General features: G+C 35.9%; 2 protein-coding genes across 2 annotated transcripts in view; one reads left to right on the top strand and one right to left on the bottom strand.

Annotated features, from left to right (window-relative positions):
* The window catches only part of LOC106708970 (transcriptional activator cubitus interruptus), an 89,187-nt gene extending 81,151 nt beyond the window's left edge, over window positions 1-8,036 (top strand). The window contains exons 7-21 of the mRNA XM_045683629.1: window positions 152-326; window positions 521-664; window positions 963-1,125; window positions 1,304-1,498; window positions 2,063-2,227; window positions 2,497-2,614; window positions 2,929-3,101; window positions 3,317-3,415; window positions 3,846-4,002; window positions 4,155-4,275; window positions 4,551-4,691; window positions 4,949-5,039; window positions 5,274-5,441; window positions 5,597-5,734; window positions 5,853-8,036. Coding sequence (XP_045539585.1) covers window positions 152-326; window positions 521-664; window positions 963-1,125; window positions 1,304-1,498; window positions 2,063-2,227; window positions 2,497-2,614; window positions 2,929-3,101; window positions 3,317-3,415; window positions 3,846-4,002; window positions 4,155-4,275; window positions 4,551-4,691; window positions 4,949-5,039; window positions 5,274-5,441; window positions 5,597-5,734; window positions 5,853-7,937 — 4,133 coding nt within the window. The 3' untranslated portion in view covers window positions 7,938-8,036. The remainder of the gene's footprint in view (window positions 1-151; window positions 327-520; window positions 665-962; window positions 1,126-1,303; window positions 1,499-2,062; window positions 2,228-2,496; window positions 2,615-2,928; window positions 3,102-3,316; window positions 3,416-3,845; window positions 4,003-4,154; window positions 4,276-4,550; window positions 4,692-4,948; window positions 5,040-5,273; window positions 5,442-5,596; window positions 5,735-5,852) is intronic.
* Window positions 8,037-12,874: 4,838 nt separating this feature from the next.
* On the bottom strand, window positions 12,875-13,639 carry LOC106709037 (dual specificity protein phosphatase 1B). Its single transcript, XM_014500682.2, is given in 1 exon segment — window positions 12,875-13,639. A coding segment is annotated over 1 exon segment (717 nt). The 3' UTR covers window positions 12,875-12,922.
* Between the last annotated feature and the right edge of the window lie 11,506 nt (window positions 13,640-25,145).

Here is a 25,145-nt window from a genome sequence, read left to right as displayed (position 1 = left end):
ATCATATTTCCCTAGTAGTTGCGTTGTCTGCTTCCAAGCAAAGTTATTTTCTAGACAACGACCAATAATTGTCGTTGACTGGTTTAGCCTCATCGGAGTGCTTCAGTAGAACTTTTTAACATGTTATTTTCAAATGCTATGTTTATTAAAGGTGCGATATCACCGGCGCTGTCACTGTCACACGCGTCGCTGGCGCAGCAGCTGCTGGCGCGGGGTGGCGGCGGCGTGCTGGCGGGCGGCGTGCTACTCGACCCCGCGCACCAGCAGGCGGCCGCCGCTGCGGCACATCATGCGGCGCACGCGCATCTCGTAGCGGGAATACATAGGTAAGGTATATAAGTAGAAATATTTGTGTCCCATTGGTGTCATGACGTGCTTTTTTGTCAAGACATTGGAGTTTATTGAACAAAACAAGTCAATCTGATTGCAAGACAGATGTGGTGATAAAACTCAAGAAAACTGTGGATCAGAATCTTTTTTGAAATAACATCTATTAAGAATAGTTGTGACTGCATTTCAGATCTCACATATCGTCGCCCACGCAGTTGCTGCTGAGTGGTGCAGGCGGTGGTGCGATGGAGGTGCGCGGGGGCATGGCGCTGGACGCCAGTCACATGCAGCCCCATCAACAGCCCGAGATCACCAGCGTTATGGAGGCTGACAGGTGAGATAGTTTAGATAGTTTTTAACACGTTACAAAACATAAGTAAACAAAACCGATAGATTAAAAGGAATTAAACGTGAAGGTGAATCTCAGAAGAAGAATTAATCATTACTTTGGTATATAAGATCTTCGTTGAATTTCTTGCATCAAGCAAAACGAACCGTAGAGCAGCTTTATCAATTATTTTTGGTTGTAGTTTCAATTAATTTGCACAGCTCAGAATTGTACCCAATCACCATTTATTTCTTAAATTGATAGACTCACTATATCTAACAATTATTGTCTTTTATCTATCCAGCGCATCAACGGCGTTAAATCAAAGGAAGTCACCGCAAAGTGCAATGTCACATAGAGAGATGCACAGCAACAAGCCGCTGTCGGCCGCCGCAGAGAGCACAGTGCACGATGGACTCGACTCCAAGGACGAGCCGGGAGACTTCATTGAGACCAATTGTCATTGGGTGAGTGTTCGCTATCTAATTATATAGTAACAGAGCCAAACGTTGAATGATTTATTAAGGTTGTTTAACGTTGTTTTAGAGTTCAAGTAAACTTTAATGCGACTTCTTTCTTACTTATGTAAGTTCTTTCTTTCTTTCAAATTTTCGACACAAATATGAATACATGAATAATCTCCAGGTGGATTGTAAACTGGAATTCCCAACACAAGACGACTTGGTGAAGCACATAAACACGGACCACATCCACGCCAGCAAGAAGGCGTTCGTGTGCCGCTGGGTGGGCTGCTCGCGGGATGAAAAACCTTTCAAGGCTCAGTACATGCTGGTCGTGCACATGAGGAGGCATACGGGAGAGAAACCACATAAGTGTACTGTGAGTATTGATCTTTTACTTATTTCCTACAGCATAAGAGTTCATATTTTCATAACCTTCTACTGCAGTTATAGGAAGTCTTAATTACTTGTTAGAAAATAATCTGAGATAATTCTTGCTGTTTATTTAGTTCTTATTCAGCGTCGGTGGCTTAGGTGTTAAGCATTCGACTTGTAATCTGCAGGTTCTGGGTTAAAATCCCGCCATGTACCAATGTTTTCTTCGATTTTCGATTTACATACGTACATCTATTAGACATTGTTACGATGAAGGAAAACATCATGATGCAAACTGCACATGTATGCGAATAAATACAAAGATATGTGTAAAGTTAGGCCAGTATGGTTGATTATTGCCTAGTCACCACTAACTTAGGGTAGGCTCCGAGTCCCTCAGTAGGGACGTATAATGAGCTGATGATGATTAATTTCTTATAATTTTTTTATATTTTTAGGCAAACGAATTCGTGTGATTACGCAAAAGAGTTACGGATGCGTTATCATTTACCATTTTGTAATGTAATATTAGTTATTTGTAAATGCTTAATCTTAGAACATCTTTCAGTTCGAGGGATGCTGCAAGGCATATTCAAGATTAGAGAATCTGAAGACGCACCTGCGGAGTCACACGGGTGAGAAGCCGTACACGTGCGAGTATCCTGGCTGCGCTAAAGCCTTCTCCAACGCCAGCGATCGCGCCAAGCACCAGAACAGAACACACAGCAACGAGGTACGACAAGCAACATAGCTTTACAATTGTAGAGACATAAGAATATTGTATTGTAAGAGAATTCTAGTCTATTTTTATAATTATAATTGAGGATAAAGTTAATATTATATGTATTTAAGGAAAAACATTTGATACTAATCTCCTAAATGTGAATGTGGTAATCAGAGAGTCAGACTAACCACAGACTGTAGTGTGATCTGCAGTAAGACAAAACTTTTGATATTTTGCAATAGGAGTATTTATGTTTCTATTTCTACGATGTGTTTCAGAAACCGTACGTATGTAAAGCCCCGGGCTGCACCAAGAGGTACACGGACCCTTCATCTCTGCGCAAACATGTCAAGACTGTACACGGCGCTGAGTTTTACGCCAGTAAGAAGCACAAAGGTAAGCTTCATGTTATTGCCAAGAACTTCTAGGAAAGTCTAAATTTAAGTCAGTTCAATGTTGTAACTAACGTCTGTTTTTTTGTTCTTATTGTATTTATATCAATAATAATTTACGATATGATTAGAATTAGTATATAAATGGGTAAGCTTGTCTAACTGCTACTTTTAGACTCTAATTGGTCACTAAGGCCAGAAATTGTACATATTGAGGAACTGTTTTTGTAATCTTGATAAATTTTGACAGTAACATTTAGGTATCTTTAGGGCATTTAAATCCAGATATCTGATAACCTTTTACGTTCTACTTTCCAGGCTGTAGTCGTGGCGATGACTCAGCGGAGTCCGGGGGCGGCGGCGCCGGGTCCTCGCCGCGGTCGGAGGAGGGCGGCGCCCCCGTGGGCCGGGGTCATGCCTCCTCTGCTTCAGTCAAGAGCGAGAGTCCTGCGTCTCCACTTCCACACAACTTGCACACTCCAGCGCATCAGGTAAATACGTGTGATGTATATGGAGTCACATATCTATTGCTATCCTAAGCTACCGTTTCGATTTACTGTTAAAAACTGAGTTTAACTTCTTGCTTGTTTTCTAGAAATATTTTAACGTAACGTTTATTTATTTCAGCTTCGAATAGAACAAGATAGGTCATTTATTGTTATTATAGAACCTAATTATATATTGTTTTGACTGTAATATTTTCCAGTTGTCAGCTCAATGTGGTGGAGAACTGGACTTCGGCGGTTCAGGGCTCGGTGGCTTCAGTGATGAAAATGGCGCGCCTTATTTTAGACTTGATGGAGATGTAAGTATTGTTTATACATCGTTTATGATTCTATCTGCCATATTTATTGGTGATTGCTGAGTCTGGAATCCTTTAAAACATATTGTTCTCTGTTTTGTCAAAGATAATGGCAGAGATGATGATGTTTTCTGGAAGATTTTGGTCTTAGGAACGTTTTTAGGATTATTTAAGTTTAATGTGTATTTCTCTTGCTAACGACCATACCTTAAGTGGTCTTAGTGTAGATTTAGTTTAAGAAACATTACATTTTACTTGAGACTTCCTTTAGTAACAACGCAAATAATGATTCTGAGTAGTTCAGTAAATCATGGAACAGTCCACTAAAGACTTCTTTCTATTTCAAATTATTATAGCTTTAATTATCGTTTCTGAGTGTGGCAATATATCACCTTTTGTACTATGTACTAAATAATAAATAAATATAATGCAGGTGGAACAAGAAGTGGTAGGTGAGGTGGGTCAGTTGCCGCTGATGCTGCGTGCTATGGTTGCTATAGGCGAGCCGCGAACACAGCATGCGCCGCGCTTCGGACACAAGATGGCGGCGGGCCCGCGTATACTGCCGCACCCGCACGACATGCCCTCCGGTGAGATATAAGTGCACTTATAAATCTCAATTCTTATTTTTACCCGACAGATAAGAAGGGTAATGTTTTTCGTGGTTACCTTAGCATGTTTTATGTATGTGAGGTCTGTATTTTTTTAATGAAGTCTTATTAATTTAATAATTTTTTTACAGCTGGTATACCAGGTCGGACAGAGCTAGGTAACACTAACGTCGCGGTGGAGCTGAAGACAGGCCTTCCCAATACGAGGCGAGATTCCGGTATTTCGTCTGGCAGTAGTCTATATAGTGCAAGGTATGTTACTTAGCTTTTTATCATCGAACATCTTCACTAATCAGTCAATTAGGGCTAAGGGACTAACCGTGGGTTTCTGAGACTTAATTCTCTCTATAAAACACATCGTCATCCCTGTCATTTCAAATCTTTGTCAAAACAGAGACAACAATATGTTGTAAAAGTAGATTTTGTTCTCAGAAATCCACGGTAAGTGATTCTTTGAACTTCCAATATATTGTCACTAATCAAATTTAAAATCAACTTGTTATAAATAAATCTATTTGTGTAACTAGGTCATCAGACATATCGCGCAAGAGCAGCCAGGCGTCAGTGGTGTCAGGCGCAGTTAGCGCGGGCGGGGCCGGGGCCCAGCCGCGGCTGCTCCATCACCACAACAACGTCTACGACCAGCTCTCCCCGGATAGTAGTCGCAGGTATACATTATAACTAAACACTAGTGGTTTTTACAAATAACCTTGATGTCCCATTAAAACAACCTAAAATATAGAATAAAGTTTTTTTCATTATGTTCAACATGTTAAAACTGATTTATGTTAGTGACCTTTTAACATACAGTCTAAAATTATCATTAAACTCTGTTTTATTTAATTTTTAAAATGAAAGGACCGTCCGACTCGAAGGACCAAATGACTAAATTGTGCAATGTATTTACTGTGACAATGTTTGTCAGATCTAGTCAAGTGTCATGTGTGGGGTACGCGCCGCCACCCTCATCAGCTCTCGCCGCTGTTCAGGCTGTCAGGACCTCCCAGGGGAATCAGGTCAGATATTGTTTATTACGCAAAGTTGTAACAATTAGAAAAATATATTTACATGTCATATATAGGTGAAATTAAAAAAAAAGGCAAAATCCTCAACTTAAAAAAATAATCTAGAATTACTAGGTACTAAAACCGACATTTGATTTGGCACTTAGAGAACATGTGTACTTTTCCGGCCAACGTGCCAACTCAAGCACCGGGTACTTTGACTACAACAATGACATATTTGCGCAGGCGGTCCTCCTGCGCGGGGTGACGTGCTCGGAGGTGCGCGCGGAGGAGCTGGCGCTGGAGCTGGAGGCGGAGGTGCAGGTGAAGCAGGAGGCGCGTCGCCTGTCGGAGCAGTCCAACCTGAGCGACCAGCATGCCTACCAGCCATACCCCTGCGCCGCTGATGAAGTCGTAAGTCATTATAACTGTCTCATTGATATGTTACTTTATTACTAGCTACTTATTTGTCTGTTAAAAGCTGCTTTGTCTCAGTACCCATAGCAATAGCAGTTGTTACGTGGTTAATGGTCCGGTAGAAATCACTGCAAGTGTGATCTATTCCACAGGGTGACGCTCCCTTCCAGTTCAAAACTGAGAACGATCACGAGGCCGTGACGTACAAGGAGTCGCGGTCCAACTCCACTAACACAGTCGTCACCACCGCACAAGTGCACCATCCCAACCAGGAGGTTAACTTGGAACAGGTAACTTATTGCGCCATATCATATTTTATATTGGTTTTTTGGGGAATAAAAGTTAATAACAAGAACTTTCTTGTATATTTTATTTGTCTATAGAGTATAACATTTTATTACTGTTCAGGTGGCGGAAGGTGAAATGGTGGAGAACAAGCTGGTGATACCAGACGAGATGATGCAATATCTTAACCAATCAATATTGGCCACCGACACGGTAACACCAGCTAAGACGGACCCCGCCGACCCCGAGCCCAAGGACAAAGACCAGCCCACCAAAGACAACGCCGGTGACACGAAGAACACAAACAATTCCAGTGACAAAATCAGTGAAGTCGCCACCAGTGACGATTCCCTTCTCAAAAACTTAGGTGCCATAGGAAGTGATCTCAACATAAGTGATATTCCAGTCGATTTAAGATCTCTAGACGTTAGTATGTCTGGTAACAGCGGATCTCTTCTAGCTAAAACCCCGGAAGACAAAAGTACTCCTCTCCAGGAGCAAGTCATACCCGAAGTTGTAAAGGAGAAATGCGAACAGGACTTCTCTCAGCCACCGAACACCAACGCATCGAATAATCCGTTACAATCTCTGCAAACTATGACAGCGAATCAAACGGAACAATCAAACAGGATGCGAAAAAATAATCCTCTACCTCAGAAAACGGCAATGAGCCCGAAGACGATAGTGATGACTCCGCAGAATGTCCTCAGCCCGAGTCTAACTCACGGCATGCTGAGTCCTCAGAGTCTGCCGCACAGTGCGATGAGTCCACAAAGTGGAATGAGCCCACACAATATCCAGAGCGGAATGAGTCCGCATATGCCACACGTCATGAGTCCCCCCAGTGTTTACAATGTCATGAGCCCTCAAAGTGTCATGAGCGTCATGTCGCCGCAACATAATGCAATGAGTCCACAGAGTATGCAGAGTCTTATGAGTCCACAGATGCCTAATCAAATGATGATGAGTCCACGACATAACAATATAGGTAGCCCCATGTCTCAAAACATTGCTAGTCCCATGATGAACATTGCCAGTCCGATGAGCCACGGCATGGCCAGTCCCATGCACCCCGGCTTACAGAGCCCGCTGACAAGCCCCATGGTACAGAATATGTCAAACATGACGATGAATGGCACACCAGTACCGAACCAAACGCAAAATGTTATGATGAGTATGAATCAAATCAACCAAAACCAAATGTCTGGGGCTCCCTACGTGAACAATCGACAGACTTGCAATGCTAAGATGCCAAATAAAAATTATTCCAACGTTCCTCCCAATCAATACCAAAACCAAAACTACGGGCCGGTACCTCCCTATCCAGTACAAGTACAAAATCAAAACATGCGAAATCAACAAAACATGCAACAACAGTACCAAATGATGCAATACAATCAGAACCAAATGCCGAGACAGGGACAGATGGTGCAGAACCAACCGAACATGGCTTATAACAATCAAATGATGAACTACCAATCTGTCAATTACCACAATCAAATGCAAACGTCGCGGTCCTCGGCAATGAGTACCGACAACAGCGCAAACATCAGGACGATGAACAGCTACTGCGAACAACTAAATCAAATGCCACCTCAAAATCCTTACAACCAGAACATGCAGTATCCGCAACCACCTCCGTACAACTCGATCGTGAACGCAGCCAACGTGATGGGCCCACCTCCTCCTAAAAACAATCACCAGTACAATCAAGCTATGATGAACAACAATCAGTACTACAACCATCAACGGCCTTACAATCAGTGGGACTATCCGGGGAATCAGTTCAACAAGCACAACATGCAAAAATCGGTACAGAATTCGGTGAACATGTCAACCGGGAGTCAGAAACCGGTTAATGGGACTAGAGTATCGATGAACTGTAATCAGATGAAGAGCGATCAGCAGACGGATTGCAGTATGAACAGCGTGCGCAGTCAGAACCAGACGAGTGAGGTGCAGGTGTGGGATATATCACAGTCACAGATTGAAGCTTCGAATGGTAGAAAGAAGAACCAGAACACGATGCGTCAGGACACGTATCAAAGGACATTAGAGTACGTTGAGAGTTGCGAGAATTGGAAGAGTTCGGAGATGGTGTCGAGTAGTACGCACCCACTGCAAGCTGACAACATGGTTGTGAACGACCTACAGACGTCACTATCATCGTTTTATGAAGAAAATCAATATTTACAAATGATACAATAACATATTTTTGATAAGGAGACTCGATAACAAACACTTAAATCAGGGATCCCCAAACTATTCTCAATAAATGACCCCCTTTTCCGAAATAAACCGTTTCCACAGCCATGGCGAGATTATCTACATTTAAGATCAATTATTATTATTATTATTATTCATTCTGACGTAGGTCAATAAAAGACAGAGTGAGAAATAGCAATGCTTTAAGTTCGATATCGACTCCTTTAGGAATCCCTGACTTAAATGTTAAATGATTAAATTTTTGCCAAATTTTGTTTGAATTAATTCTTAAATAAAGAAACAATGGACAAAAGAATAAAACAAATCAATTAAAAATAAAATAATTTGACAACCATAGACATAGTTTTGATAATTACGAAATAGCTTTTGGTTAATTTAGGTCGTTATCGTCACTTATGTATCAAATTTCATACTAAATAAAATAGTACAGAATAACTTTAAATATTTTTTTCCGTTATACGTAATGTCTCCAGTCCAATATTGTATATTTCGTGGTTTAATAAATAGTTTGTATCAAGTTGTTCTACAGACTGATTAATTTTAAAATTCTAAATTTAGTTTGATTTAAGATTTTTCAAAGTACATAAAAATTTTGGTATTAAAAAAAAGACAAAACTCTTTCAATTACTGTGTAAATATATACTCTTTATAGATCGTCTTCCATGATTAATTAAGTACAATAATTAGTTATAGTTTATCAAAGTTAATTATAAATATTATTTGTACAGTTAAGACATATAATGTAACAATACAAAGTTTGACAGTGCCTTATTAACTTTGAACTTAAACAAAGAAAGAAAGAAGAAAGACTTTCTTTCACTTAAACAAACAAGTGCCTTTTTTGACGATATATAAACCTGTAGTTATTTAATTTATAATTATCGTAGAAAGGTTTTAATGAAAGAAATACTTTTAAAACATAAAGGTGATAACTGAGTTACTGTGTATCTTACATGAAACATTAAAAAAATTGTTATCTCTATTTATTGAGATAGAATTGAGAGAGATGAAAACATAGATGTAAAACTTATCCGGAGCACAAAATTGAAGAAGAAAAAAGCCTCTAGAGGCTTTTGTTGAGTTAAATTCCCTCACTCTTATCAATTTATACATAATAAAATTTCGAAATTGTACGACTTCTATAAATTACTAGATTTTACCCGCGACTTCGTCCGCGCGGAATAAAAAAAAACGCACACAAGATAAAAAAATTCTTATGTTCTTCTAGTTCTAAGCTACCTCCCCATCAATTTTCAGCTAAATCAGTTCGACCTATCTTGAGTTATAAATAGTGTAACTAACACGACTTTCTTTTTTATATATAGATATATCTATTGATGACATTAGGTAGTTACAGTAAAACAGAAGTCTTATATCACGCACAAAATAAAATCTGGATAATGTTCTAACTCTGATAACTGTTACATAATCTTTAACTTTTACTATAGTCAATATTTACTGTTAGAGCTAGTAAATGTCTGTTATTTTCTAATGGTGCTCTATAATTAAATTAACTCCAGTGAACACATGTAATGTAAAACTTAATTTTCTGTGAGTTTCCATTGTTTTTAAACTTGTATAAAAACATACAAAAATATGATTAGATTTCTATAGAAATATTGTACAAATATACATTTTTTTTTAGGATTTTTACATAATTGTTAAATGTAATTTTGCTAGTGTTAATTTTTAATTGTAATCTTTTATTATAGCTTGTTATATAATTAATGCAATATTAATTCTGATACGTTTTTATAACGTGGAATCTCTTAGTTTAATTTTTATGAGATTACTAGATGATAAGCTATTGTTATATTTTTTTATTTAAATGAAAATAAATGGTACGCACAAAATAGCACTGTAACAGAACAAACTACTATTTTGTAATAAATTATTGTTTTTTTTTATATTGTAAAAATGCATTTTGTAAACCTGTGAGCGATATTTTAATGAATTTATGGAATAAAAGTCCCTATCACTGATCTTTTATTTTATTACACGAAACTCAAGGTACTCGTGGTCAAGCGCTAACTTTTTCAATATAAAAAAAAAAAAACTGATGAAACTAAAATGATGAAAAAATTCATTTTTTTAAAATCTTACAAAGTTAATTTTCACTGCGTTACACTTGTAAAAACAATATTAACAAATTTTTGTACAAATAATGGGATAGGAGAAAGTCACGGTTAGACACCAACAGAAATTAAAACCTCTCTATTTCGTTAATAATTAACCTTATTCTTGAACGAATTTTTTCTTCTATATTCAAATTGATTAGAGTCCTTTCGTGTAAACTCTTATAAGTATAGACCAAAGGAATCCATTAATTACGAAATAAAACTGTAGAACTGCAGTGGAGTTGTTTGTATTCATATTAATAATATACATTCATTTTGACAAAACAGAAACACACAAGTTTCACTGCAGTCGAAAGCCACAGAACTTGTGACAGTTATATATTTGAAAACAATATATAATATTCCAGAGTATTCAAGAATGTTCAAAGCAAGCGATCATTCTTAAAAATCTGGAAAATAAATACAGAAATAGAATGTGTTGTCGTGCACATTCCCGCCGGCTACGTCACCGGCCGAATCGAAATAGACCAGATTATTTTGGAATATGTTGCCAACACGCGTCAGCGATCCGCCTAAAATCTAGTTGAATTCTGCATTCGTTATATATACCAATAATTTCACTCGAAACACTTGTATTCAATACCATATAATAAATTATTGTATACAAGTACATTAAAACAAATCGTCATCATTAGCCAATATCAGTCTGGACAGGCTTTTTACAAACCCTTCCATTACTATGCAGTTCTCCGCTTTTCGCATCTAGCGACGTCCTGTCGTTGGTACTAGATTATTGGTCCACCTGGAAAAAAGACGCCTCACGGATCTAGTCCTTGTTGCATATAGTTCAGGAAAATAAATGGTTAAGAAATCATTGTAACATTATAACAACCTTTCGGTAAAGACAAATCATGTTAATTTTTTTTAGCTAATCATGCAACAAGGAATATTTGTATGAAAACCAATTTTTACTTATCTTTTGCAACCATTGTCGACCCAGAAACTAAATCTGAAAAAAAAGCACATTAATGACTGCCACAATCAGAGTCGTTTAATGTAACTCTCGGGGACTTTATTAAGGTGACTGTTTAAGTGTGAATTTTTATCACTAAGGATGTTTATAGCGTAAACATGCTTCAAGCAATAAGTCTGGTAATCATTGAAATATTTTTTAAAAAGTGACTATGATCCAAAATTCTCATGACATTAGAACCTTCTAGGGTTTATTGAGATCCCACTTGATTAATATCAAATGTTAGTATGTTTTTATTGCAATAATGTGAGAGCAAGAAGTTATTTTCGGCTTTTGTCAAAAGTAATAAAAAACAAGAAGCAAAGTGCGCCATCCAAATGAGTGGGATGTTAACAACAAGTTAAATAGACCGTGTGTGACGGCCATTACAAAACACACATTAAAAATTATATTAAAAGACATCTTTACAAAAATAAGAAAACATTGAAAAAACATTGAAATTTTACCCATGACTGCAATCTCCACTTTGCTAATATATTTACAGTTGTATACCAAAATCGCCGTTTTCCCGTTGAAATTCTGCCACACATGTTTTCAAAGACCTCACTCAAAATACTATAAACAAAATAACTATCAGGATAATATATTTTTACCAGTTCACAAGAAGAAGCCATAAGATAAGCTGTCGAATATTATGTTTCGAGCTAATTTAATTTACTTCCATTATCTAAAACTATAACTTACGATAGTATAGAAAGCTCTATTATTATAATTTCGATTATATTAAGTTTAGGTGCGATTAAAGTACTGGCCATTTTAAACCAGAACAATAGGTGATTTTTATTTAATTTGTCAATAGCTTAAAAATAAAAACTCAATTTGAAGAGTAACCCGAGATACGACTACCTGTATTAACCACTGTTTATAAATAGACAGACCAAAATAACTGACCAATTAATAGTGGCCGTCGAAAAATAACAAAGAGACGGACTTGGCACTATATCTGTACAAATGATATGTACGAACTCTGTGGAGAAAATATAACGTTGTTTTAACGTATATTTGAATTGTTGGAACCATAATTAACAAAACTAATATTTGCTTTGACAGCGTTAATGACTTTTATTAAAAAGAACTAGCTGTCACCTGCGACTCTGTCCGCGTGGGGTTAAGAAAGTAGCCTATGTGTTCTTCTAGACTATGTTCTACATCTGTACCAAATTTCGTTGAGCCGTAAAGAACGCAGAAGCCGGAAACAATTTTAAAATGCAAGTATTGTTGATCAAGTTATCTTAAGTACTATATCTATGTCATAAGAGATTCGAATCAGAAATTTTACGTTTCTATGTGGGTGCGATGATTCTACGTCCAATTTAACATCGGCTGTGCGATTTAGTGCACTTCCTGCTGTATTAACATCGGTGGCCAGCAACTGATCTCTTATTAATTTATTATTAAAGCCCAGCGATGCTAAATTATTTAGTATAACTAAGTACATATGACTGTAATAGTAATAATATTGAACTAAACTGGAATAACATGTTTTTTTTTAAATAATTTTGTAAGAAACTAAGCATTAAAAAGGTTGAAGGTTTTAATTCTAAAATAAAATAATTAATAATTGACTGCTCGAATCAAATACCACCTCATTCGCCAAAGTAGGTCCAGCCGTTTACACTTCAGTTGGTTTTAAAGTCCACATACATCTCGAAATTATTATACATTTTTAAAGCTTCCTAAATACTACGATATACCAATAAATATTGAATACGGAGTGTCGTGTTAATTGTCTTTATCAAGATGAACAAATAAAACAATATAAATCAAATGCATAAATGAAAATGCTATAAATAGTTGACTTACAAGTTGTATTGCATTTTAAGACATTAACATCATGTTTACTGGGACAGCGACTGTCAGGCGATGAGGACGGCCAACGGTACAAGAATGCCCACGAAGATGGCCGTCACCGAGGCTATCTTGTACTTATGCTCGCGAGCCTTCACGTTCAGGTACGCCTCGAGCCTCAGGAAGCTACTCACGTCATAGTTCATACGCTCGTACTCCTTCAGCTGGCTAATGAAGCCAGGGTTGGGGTTAATGAACCTCCGCCTGTTGCGCACGTAAGAGAACGCCTCCTCGAACGTCAGTTGGTACTTCGCCATCAGATACGCTATCACAATTGTCGCAGATCGTGACACCCCGAAGTGGCAGTGCACCAGAACATTTCCTCTGTGAATCCCTTCATCGATGAACGCGTTCGCCATCGGAAAATACGGCAGCAGGTTGGTGTGGGGAGAGTCATATGCTCTGATGAAGAGTGTCGCTACATGTGGGTTGGGAAAAGCCGACTTCGGTATCCTGTGGGTCTCTATGGTGAGGACATGAGTTATATTAAGGGCGCGGATGACGTCCGCGTCGACCGCTGCCTTCGCGTTGCTGAGGTAGAGGCCAGGCACGATCTGACTGTAGCACGACTGCGTGCAGAGGTCTATCTTCTCATACACGACGCGTCTTGACCACGACCTCAGGCCATTGAATGCGAGAACAGGGTTAGGGATGCTGAGAAATGCCGCTACGAATGCACTTCTCAACATCACCAATAGAAGTCAATGAAATGTTATAATGTCCATTTTTCTTTACATTGTTAGTTTTCCGAAGTTTTTTAAATCTAAACATGTGGTTTAGTTTGTTCTTGATAATTTTGACGTGAATCAAATCACTTATTGTCATAGGAGTTGTTGACAGCGTGTTTTATATTTTTCTTCGAGTGCCAGTGCCCAAATGACATTGTCTTACCAATTATTGGTAGAGTTTTTATTATGTAAACGTATTCAAAACTCCGTGCTTATATTTCACGTCAGATCAGCACTCTTCGAAATGAATCTGCTTTCCTGGTCCTGTAAAGGTACTCTTAATTAAACATTATACTCATGTACTTCCGTTTTGTTTATAACAAATCGAGATTGTAACTTCAAAATCAATCAGAAAAATCAGAAGGTTCATTAAAAGTAAATGTATAAAATAAAACTAAACTTTACAGATTTATTTTGGTTGTTCGCAAAACAAATAACTCGGTCTGTATACAGTGACCTACTTGTTGTATCCAGGCCGGCGGTGGCGGTGGAGATCGGAACGCGGCGCTGAGTGCGGTGCTCGACGCCTCTCATCTCACGCCTGATCATTCTCAATGTAAAATTAATTCAACACTACCACATAAGTGTTGTCTGGTGGTACTAAATAAAAAACTAAGACTACCAGACAACTTTTGTAATGTATTGGTATTGAAACTAGATGGCGTTGCCCTCAATCTTTAAAAATCATGATGAACCTGGCCTTTGACTAGAAACTCTAGGATACACTAGATAATTATGCAATTTTTAAATAAAAATTTGAAATGACAATGTGCTTAAATATAGTAAAGTATGCCATTTAACTACGAAGATATCAGAATATATGAACCTCTCGCCACATTTCATTAAGGATTTTCTCAAGTCGAAATAAACAAGAAACTGTAGTCACAGTATACAGGATGTATTCTACGCGATGTCTTTAGTTTTGTTGTTTAAGTGCAAAATAAATAAAATGCTATTCAAATAATAAATGTTATTTATAAAATTCATTAATAATTAGCGTTTACCAGAATGATGTAAGCAATTTGTATTTACACATACAGATTTCATCGTTAAGAAATTACTAATGCGAAGTAATAGCCAAGAAGTCGAAATAAAAAAAAATCTTATAGGATTAATGAAGTAAAAGTTCTACGTAAATAGGCTAAAAAATCTTTTGAAACAAGCTTTAGCACAAAGTTAATATAGTACAAAAGCAATTAGTAAGAAATCCATTAAATAAAAGCTGCGACTTTTGCATTTTAAACTCTATTTTGTATATCCATTTACTATTTGTAAAGATGAAGGAAGAAATAAAGACAGAGAAAATTTATATTGAATTAGATACTTGTTACTTTACGATATTTAAATGCCAAGGTTAGTTAGTCATGATTTAAGATCACTTAGGATTACGATTTGCAAATGTAACACTTGCGTTACTATAAACACACTGTTAATGGAACATAAAGTCAAAATAACTTTGTACATTCAAGGTAGTTGTGTTGGCAAAAACAAAATATTCCGATTTTAGTCACCTGAAAACTAATAATCTGACATAAGATATAGAGGTACACTTTGGAATTGTTTTCTGCCTTTAATTAACTAACACACTGTGGTCCGTATCGCAACAAATTCATGCACGAAAACTGGTAATTTTTGCAAGATCAACGGTAGATGATGCATTCTTCCACCTTTTATTTCGATGCCAAAAGTGCATTTCTGGAATAACGAGTACCTATAATTTCAAATATCTTGCCGGCTCGGAACATCGCAGGAGTCGGTGCGCAGAACGCAATTTTATATGTACCGGGGAGCAGAGACGCGTGTGGAGGGCATTGCGCAGCGCGCAAGAGACGTAAACCTAGTGAAAATTCATCCTTTCAAACATTCGCATTTATAATGTTAGTAAAATATAGAAAAGATGAGTAAAAAGGAAAAGAAGAAGAGATACAGAAGAGGGGATAGGAAAAAAAGAATAGATTGTAACTATGATACGATAAAAAATGGAATGACGACTGAAATAAGAATGATAGATCGATCTGAAGAAGGAAAACCTGATGCACCAACCCCACGTAGAGTGAGATAAGAACACTGAGGTGATAATGAAGGTTAAGTTGTCTTTTTGTACATATGTGTTCCATAACTCTCATAAGTTCTTATATTGAGAAGTAATACATTAGTCGTTACATTTGTGCATTAGTTTGTGGAAGGTCGTTCCATATGTCGCTAGTAGCAATTAATAACAAATCGTATTACAGCTGGAGGTGCTGGACCAATACCAACGCGATAATTTATATTTTATGATCAAATTATGCGGAAATATTTGTGTAGCAGTTGCGTATTGAATTGGTACTTTTACAATTCGTTGCAATACTTTTTTTAAGCCCGTGAAGTCGAAAATTGAAGAGGCAAAAATCATTGTCATACGATTCTAATATCTGTCTTGGATTGACCTGTAAATTAATATATACAGTCGAACCTGGATAAGAAAGAAAAATATCGCGGTCCCTTGGACTCTCGCTTATCAAGACTAAACTGTACTGGAACTTTTACTGAAGAGTGACAGTTTTCACGTCTTCGGTCGTCAGCGTCCTCATTCAATCATCGACGTAACCTTTGCGTTAGCTAAAAATACATTATGTTGACGCTGACGGACAGAAGACAACTTGAGACGCTGTCTTATTAATATTGAAAAAAAATGAATATTTAAAACTCAACATCTCTTTCTTAACAATTTTAAATTTGTAATACTAAATATTAATATAAGTTAGATGTTAATAGAGCAGAAAAAGTAACGCAGTCTATCAACATGCTTTGCATGTTCACTTTAGTGGCTATATGTAATTCATAATAGCATGGAACTTGTTTAACCTTTTTTTCTCTCATAGGATATCAATTACAATGGAATTGGACGCTGTCACTGTAATTAAAACTTTTTCAGAAAGAATTTTACAAGTCATGAACACAACTATAGGTACAGATAAGACAATTCAAAAATGAGGAAACAGGTTATCTTCTAAAATCCTATTACTGTTTCTTATTTCAGCTAGAAACAAGTTTTATGAGATAAACCAAAAAGAAATGTTACTTATGATAATCGATATGAAATACAAATAAACTGTAGTCTGAATTTTATTTTAGTAACAAACAATTTTATTTCCAGCGATGCAACGAGAAGTGATTTCTGAAATATACGAAATTTGTTATCGAGAACGCAACCGCTGTTATTTACAAAATCTAATTTGTTTCGTTTCAGATATAAATCATGAAGAAACATATAAACATGGAGTTAAACAGGATTTAGAACGTGAAAGTAATACATTTTGATTAAAGAAATCTATTTTGCTACGTCTTAGAACTTCAACTTTTTAACTAAATTATATACGAGTATAATTTAATAAGTCTGCCTGGTCGGTGAATTTAGAACCTTAATATGTTTGCCACTATGCAATTTTCAATGGTTTTGAAAATTAATTTATCCTCAGGTACTAAATTCTTAGCAACTGCTTGTTAATAAGTTGTTCAAAGAGCATGTATATAAGTTTAAGCTCTAAAACATCTTCTCTTTCCATACAATTACATTTCTTTTTTCTCGGATAGTTGTTTTTGTAATGATTTAACGAATCATCAAATCGAACTTCGATCTTCGCATTAGCGTAAATAATCTTTCATAACCAACATTTCAAAGAAATTGTTACAATTCGAGCTTCAATTTCAATATCGTCGAATAATAAAGATTCGCCAACAGCAAACTCCCCCCTTATCTTCAAAAAGAAAGTTCGTAAAAATGAGTGACGTAAGCTTTGTCAGTTCGAAAAATGTTCATTTGAACATGAAACCTGCAACTTAGTCTCGCTTCTAAAATATTGTTTTTGTAACTAGGTTAACAATAAGGTTAATCGCTATTGCAGTTCAGTTTAATGCCTTTGCTGTACCGAAAGTGTTCTATTAATAATCGGAGATTTATATGAAAGCCTAGGTATTATAAGTGTTGTGAATGTACACACAATGCTGGGTATTTTGGGAGCGCGTTGGAGCGTCGTGCACGGCGTGCGCGGCGGCGGGCAGTGCAAGCTGGGCGGGCGAACGAGCGCGTGGTGTGCGCGACGGGTGTGAGTGACCAGTGACACACGTGCAGTGCGACACGATTGTAAGTCAAGAGGGCGCTTTTTTAACGATTAATGCTACGGAGTGCTTCGGTTCAGCGCCGGCAATGGATTAAGTGAAGTTATGCTAACATACTAATGCATGACCGCCACCGGCGGGGGATGAGAGCGGAATGGGCGAGTGTCGAGTGGCGCGTGGGCGTGGGCGTGCGCGTCGCGCGGTGTGGGCAGGGAAATTTGATAAGGCGATATGTCGGCCGACCGACTGGCCAGTTTTGTATGCAGCTAGTGTCGGTGGCGCGGACTATTTTTGACCGGCGGCCGGATATTTCGGCTGTTCCCTGCCGGCGCCGGCACGAGCGGCCGTGTTTGTTAATCTTGCCATTTTGAAAGTGAACGCTGCGCACGCGCACCTCGTATGAGATGTATGATTTCCAGGAATATCACATGGTTGCGCCTAAAATTGAACTATCAGTTAGATTACGCTTTGCATGTTGTGTACTATTAAATTTAATATGACTTGTGTCGTTAAAAAATCGCAAGCTGACCCCTCCGACAAATAAAGGTATATGTTATCTAGAATCTCCCTATAAAATCTAAGATATTTATTCGTTGAAGGGATTTAAATTTGAATTGACAATGTAAAATGTCTGTCATATGTCATATATTCAATGATTCAAATATAAAAGATAACAATATAAGCAAAACTAAAAATATATATCTTAAAATTACAAACTTTACGCAGGTCGTCCTTTAGAGAAGACATAAGGTGACACAAATCGCTTAAAAATAACTAAAAACTGAACAATTTAGTTCAAGGACGTTTTTTACCTGCCAAGTGCACCAAATATTAAAGCACTTTCAACTTTTTTACTTTTTGACTGGCCAACAAAGGTGTGATCTCCACTGGTTCATTCCTACATGATTAATAAAAAAATCACGTTATTGTCTTCATGTATACGTGATTATGTAAAATATATCGAAATTCGTCAACATTTTAAACATAAAATACATACACTAGCTTTTGCCCGCGACTCCGTTCACATGGCAATAAAAAAGGAAGATTATAAGTAGCCTTTGTGTTCTTCCAGGCTATGTTCTACATCTGAGCTAAATTTCATCAAGATCTGTTGAGCCGTTCCGAAGATACCTTCAAACAAACATCCATCCATCTAAACTTTCGCATTTATAATATTAATAAGGTATATAATTCATTGGTATTTCTCTTATTAAACGACATTACAAATGAAATATAAATTTTTTAAAACAATAACATTCAAACGTATTTGATATTTAGTCTGATATTAATTCAGTAGTAAATATTTACAAATATTTTTAACGAAAATTTAAAAATGAAAGAATAAAACCCTACTATATTTTCTTATCATTTTAGAGTAAAACAAACAACTTCTTACAAAACATTGTGCAACCACGAAATATTCGTAATAACCTATTTTTGTGCGGTATCACTAGGTGAGTATTAATTTCGCACCAGTTGTTTTAGCTCAGCCGTATAAAAGAACTTTAAATATAATGTTGGTTTTAATTCTTAACAAACTAAATATTTTTACTTTTAATGAGGTTGAAAGTTGAAAATATACGTAGCCGCTGTTAGTAAAATGGATTCCTTCAAATATGACGTCATTAAAAAACTGTTAAATTTGCATCCACCTTAATCGCTAGACAAAAGACTTTCCTCTCATATACCGGATGACTGGTAGAGAATGCCTTTAGGCATTAAGTCCTCCTTGTACTTATAAAAGTGCTAAAGAATAAATAAATAAAGTAAATAAAAGTAATGTTATGAATAACATGCATACTTTATACTTTAACCTGACACTAAATTACGCGTTAAGACCAAACTAAAACGCTTTAATATCTAAACAAGGTCTAAACAATGTTAATCACTTTCCCCTATTCATATATCAACAGTCTACTATAAACAAACGACACTGCCACTAAGTTTATAAGAGATAAGCATATAAAAAAATAAGTTTGTTAGAAAGACAAAAGTAATTTATGAATTCATCCAGAACAAAAAATGTAATCGTTCTCTATTATAATTACCACAAAAATATATTACAATATTTACTATGAGTTTATTGAAATTGGAATCTAAATGGTCTGCTCAAGTCGGTCGCTCATTTCTGAGTGTTCAGCATGTCTAGGGTTGCATATGAAGCGGCTGATATGCCTAAACATTGTGGACTCTAGACGTCTTCGGCCTATTTTGTTGATAAGCGGCTGCACGATCTTTTTTCTTTAGTGATTCGGAAAACAATGAGTTTATCAGACTGCGCATTATTGTGTGGTTGAAGAACGATAGAATCCGGTATTGGTATATATTGGAGATGCGCATTTTAATACAGAGCTGGGTCATGATCGATGCATTGATGCGTTTCGCAGTCAACCCTGGAATGTATTAATCGGTCCATCATCAATCCATTTTGAATGCATCAGTCATCTGTCACTTACGGGCTGGAACTGTTCACATCTCTCTCCATACAGGAAGGATTGGAATACCAGAACAAGTATTACTGTGATGTTAATATTCAAAGTAGTAATGAAAAGAAAAAACTCAAAGGCTAGAAGAATCAGGAGCATATATTACAAATGGAGTAAGATTATCGAAGTAGTGGTAATTGAAATTAGAGTTATAAGTTGCTGTAGAATAATTTGAAAAGTCACAATTACGAGTAAACCGGTCTATTTCAGTTAATACATGAAATAACAGGAATTAGTTGTAAGTAAAACAAGCAACAGGGAGTTGTGCTAGCTAAATCTGTAGACGTATTTAGGTTGCAGACGGCGAGTGCTGCCGGAACATGCGGCGACACGGATTGAGCGATATCGACATGTATTCATTTATATTCTGTATATAATAATTAAGAGTAAGCACTCGTATATTTCTACCTAACCTAAGCCTGTAGACAAAGTATCGTTCGATTAGATATATAGGTAGTAGAATTCTCACAATATATGTAAAGAAGGAATAAATAAAACATGTCAAGCACGTGACATCTTACTAATATTATAAATGCAAAACATTAAATGGATGGATGAATGTTTGTTATTACGTATTTCCAGAATGGCTAGCTGAAAATTGACGTAAATTTTTTTTTTATCCGCGCGGAAGGAGTTGCGGGCAACAGCTAGTAATTAGCGATATCGCTAATCGAATGTCGCACTTTTGTATTTGAAATTTATACCTTTAAATGGGTATTAAATGTTAATAGGGATCTATGTAAAGGTATGGCCAACTGTAGCGTAACTATATTAACCGATTTTGAAGTTAGAGATTTAGAGATGCAAATCGATAGTTACTCAGAAATCAGTACTTCAAAGTTTTTCATAATAAATGACTGAATAATTTTCTTTTAAGTATTATAATTTTAATAGGGAAATAAGAAAAATCATTTCATAAGTCAACTTGCACTTAATTTTTTTTCTCTGCAAATAGGATAAGGAATTTAACTAAAAACTTTTTGAAATTAACTTCAAACTACTCTTACATTTCGTTAAAAAAAAGTCCTTTATTTATTTAACATGAGTTACTTACCGCGCCGTAGCACCGCACCGTGTAGCAATGTTGATACATTTCGTAGACAACGTAGCAGCGTAGATGGTCCCGTAGACAATGTAGCTACAACAAAACCCGTTACTTAAAATTTGTTGTATTATTTTCTTTCTACGTTACAACTTACTATGTGTAAAAGTGAGAAAGTTGTACAGTTTCAATTTGTGGTTATCATGGACAATATGGTGATGATCACACTAAAAAAATACTTTTTAAATTATCCCACACTTCTAACTATTGTCTGATCCAGACACATTAGAATTTAGTAAAATGATGTGAACTAATCAATTAAGAACCGACCCGTTGGGGTCCATCATCACAGTGCGAGACGCGAAGGGACCGCGAAGTCCTCAAAACAAACAATTTCGAATGATGTAAACATCGATTATTGTATCGCTTTAGATAAATTGGCTTCAAAAGAAATTTATTTATTTTCTGTGTGCAATTAACCACCTGTTTATACGTTAGTTACGTCACAAGTCATACGCCCGACTAGTCATAGAACACGCACAATTTAACTCGACGAAATAATCTTTTTAATTATTCTTTCAAGATAAAGTTTTATTTCGGTGTAGGTGAAATTCATTACACTATCTATCAGAGCTAGAAATGCCAAACATTTGCCAAGACTAATGTTATTTTCGACTGTTGAACGTTTTATTAATCTTTGAACCATTAATTTTAAAGAATATAAAAATATATCAGGCTATCTTTACTTTAAAAATTCAAGTATAATATGAAAGGCGTGAAAGTATTTTATTTAAATTTCATGTACAAGAATTAATCGAAAATCATTTGTAGTACTAGCTGTGGGCTTTGACTTTAGTGACATTTATACATACGTACTATTGTCTGTTTTGTCAAAGAGACTGTAAAGGATGACAATATGAATTACAATTGGATAAGCGAGAAACCTCTATAGGCGAGAGTCATTGTTTAGTCACAGTACACTAACTCTATTACCGAGAACCTCGGGTTAGTGAGAAATTTTTATAGGCGAGAACAATTTCGCGGTCTAATAGAACTTAGAATCCAGGTTCGACTATATGCTGTTGTTACTACTAGAAGTACTAAGGTAAAATTTTTGTAACAACTTCATCTTAATCATTTTCTATGTACGTTGGAACTTTTATAATATGGAATTCTTAACACCTTTTAAATCAGTCGTGAATCTTGAGGCAAAGGTTTTCCATACTGCTTCGTTTTGTAATTCACCTATCAGATTTTGTAACTCTATTCATCAGACAAATCTCATCTTAAGAATACATGTTTTACTAACCCTACCAATATTAAGGTCAGTAACCGCAATTTGTTAAAACAAAAATTTTAAAGCATAAAAAAGAAAATTTCTTTTGAAAGTTTCGAAACATCGATAGTAGCTAACCTTCAAACTGTACAACAAAAATAACCAACCGCTGAACCGACCGACTATTCATAGAGCAAACGGACCAGAAGGCCTTAGCATAAATATTTTTCACACAAGATTTTCACCTGTCTCTCTCGCACCCGAAGGAAACACCATCACTGTCTCCACCAACATGGCCGACGTCCAACATGTTACGAAATATAATTATGAGTAGTTATTATTAATAAAAGCCACAATGTTACTTTTAATCATCGACTATTTAGTAATAGTCGTAAATTTTATTTACTTAAATTTTATTAATCTGGACGATATTTTAATAATAACTGCCATACTTTTTCCTTTTCATCTGTCACGTCGCATTAAATGGATGAATATAAGAGAATCAGATTTTTAACTAGTTTTGTTACAACTCTTTTTATAGTTTAAGAGCTGTACTATTTTACTAATCGATAGAAGATATTTGAAAACTTTCATTACGGATAATTTAGAGAATAAATAATAAACAAAGCTAAAGCTAACAAATACAGGGGTCTAGGCTCCGAATATGAATTTTTCCCATTCGGTGTCGAGACCCTTGGTCCGTGGGGTCCTAGCGCTAGAAGGCTTTTTAAGGAAACATCAAAAAGGTTAGTCGACATCACAGGAGACCGAAGAGCTGGTAGCTACCTCAGACAAAAATTAGTCTAGCCATTCAAAGAGGGAACGCTGCCAGTATCTTCGGAACCTTACCTAAAGGGACACCTTTTAATGACATATTTTAGTTTTTATATACGAGTATTATATTCAAATTAAGTGTAATTTATGGTGAAATTTAATAACAAAAATATATTCAACTATATATAATATATTCTACACTTAAAACCATGTAGATCGTAAACCAATTGATCATTCTTAAACCACCAACATTTTATATTTTAGTTGTAAAGCATCAAGAGGATAGAAATGATGATAGCGTATTAGTTGACTTGACTATATTACAGAAATAACCGTATAACTCTGTCATATTTAACGACCAGTCGGCAGCTGTTGTAACTTCTTCAAACACTCAAAAGTACGGAAACATTTATTACTGCCTATTAAATAAATGATATCTCTTTGGAGTTAGAATTAAGACAATTCTATTTAATATTTTACAATCGACTTGTTTGTTTATTGGTTACTATGACTTTATATATAAATATATATATAGCTGTTGTAATTGTTGAATTTGAACCTAAATCAAGCTAATTTCTGTTATATAACGCAAAGGTACATTTGGAAAAATAATGTTCCATATGTTGTTGGAAAAATAATGATGCAATATCAAAAACTTATGATATCTTACTAATATTATAAATGCGAATGTTTGGATTGATGAATGGATGGATGGATGGATGTTTGTTTGAAGGTATCTTCAGAACGGCTACATGGATCTCGTTGAAATTTGGCATAGATATAGAACATAGTCTGGAAGAACATATAGCCTACTAATTAAGTTTTTTTTTTTAATTCCGCACGAATAGTGTCGCGGGCAACAGCTAGTACAATAATAACCAACAAATATGTAATTTACAACCTTAGAATTCGACAGCCGTAAACTTTTTTATTAATACATATTATTGTCTGTTTTCTCAAAAACAATAAAAGGGATGATAAATGTCCTTGCAGTGGAATTCTACAGTAACATTGAAATAAACATCTTACTTCTTACTAATATTATAATAGCGAATGATAAGATGCATGATGGATGGATGGATGGATGTTAGAAGGTATTTCCAGAACGGCTGTATGGACCTCGCTGAAATTTGGCATAGATGGTAGAACTTAGTCTGGAAGAACACGTAGGGTAATTTTTTTTTTGAGTCGCGGACGACAATTTGTGATCAAATAAAATGGAAACTTCATCGTGTAACAGATGTATTCCTCGATCTCATAATCTCTCTTTATTACATTCATAGCCCTATTATCGTTATTTATTTGGCAACTCATTTTTCTTATAATATACATCAAATAAATATAATAATGTTTATATAAATTGGACCATTTAATGTCTAATATAAAGAAATATACGTATCTTTCGGAAAATCCCACACATTATATAATATCTACCGAATAGATCCAAGTAAATAATCGTAACCAACATATTGGCGATTTTTTTTATATATAGTTACTAGCTGTCACCCGCGACTCCGTCCGCGCGCAATTAAAAAATCTAAATGGGGGGTATGTAAAATAGATGTTGGCCGATTCTCAGACCTACTCAATATGCTCACAAAATTTCATTAGAATCGGTCAAGCCGTTTCGGAGGAGTTTAAGCACAAACACCGCGACACGAGAATTTAGATTTTTAATTACTTAATTTGATGAATACTATTCATATGAAAAAATAAAATAAGAAATAACAACATACGAAATATTTAGGAACCATTGATTATTATCAATTGATCCTGTGAATAATATAAATGTTATTCTTAAATGTAAACTACGACCAAAAGGAA

This window comes from Papilio machaon, chromosome 23 (genome assembly GCF_912999745.1).
Source record: "Papilio machaon chromosome 23, ilPapMach1.1, whole genome shotgun sequence".
Taxonomy (NCBI): domain Eukaryota; kingdom Metazoa; phylum Arthropoda; class Insecta; order Lepidoptera; family Papilionidae; genus Papilio; species Papilio machaon.
The sequence above is the reverse complement of the archived record's forward strand: the minus strand, read 5'-3'. Positions and strand labels throughout refer to the sequence as shown.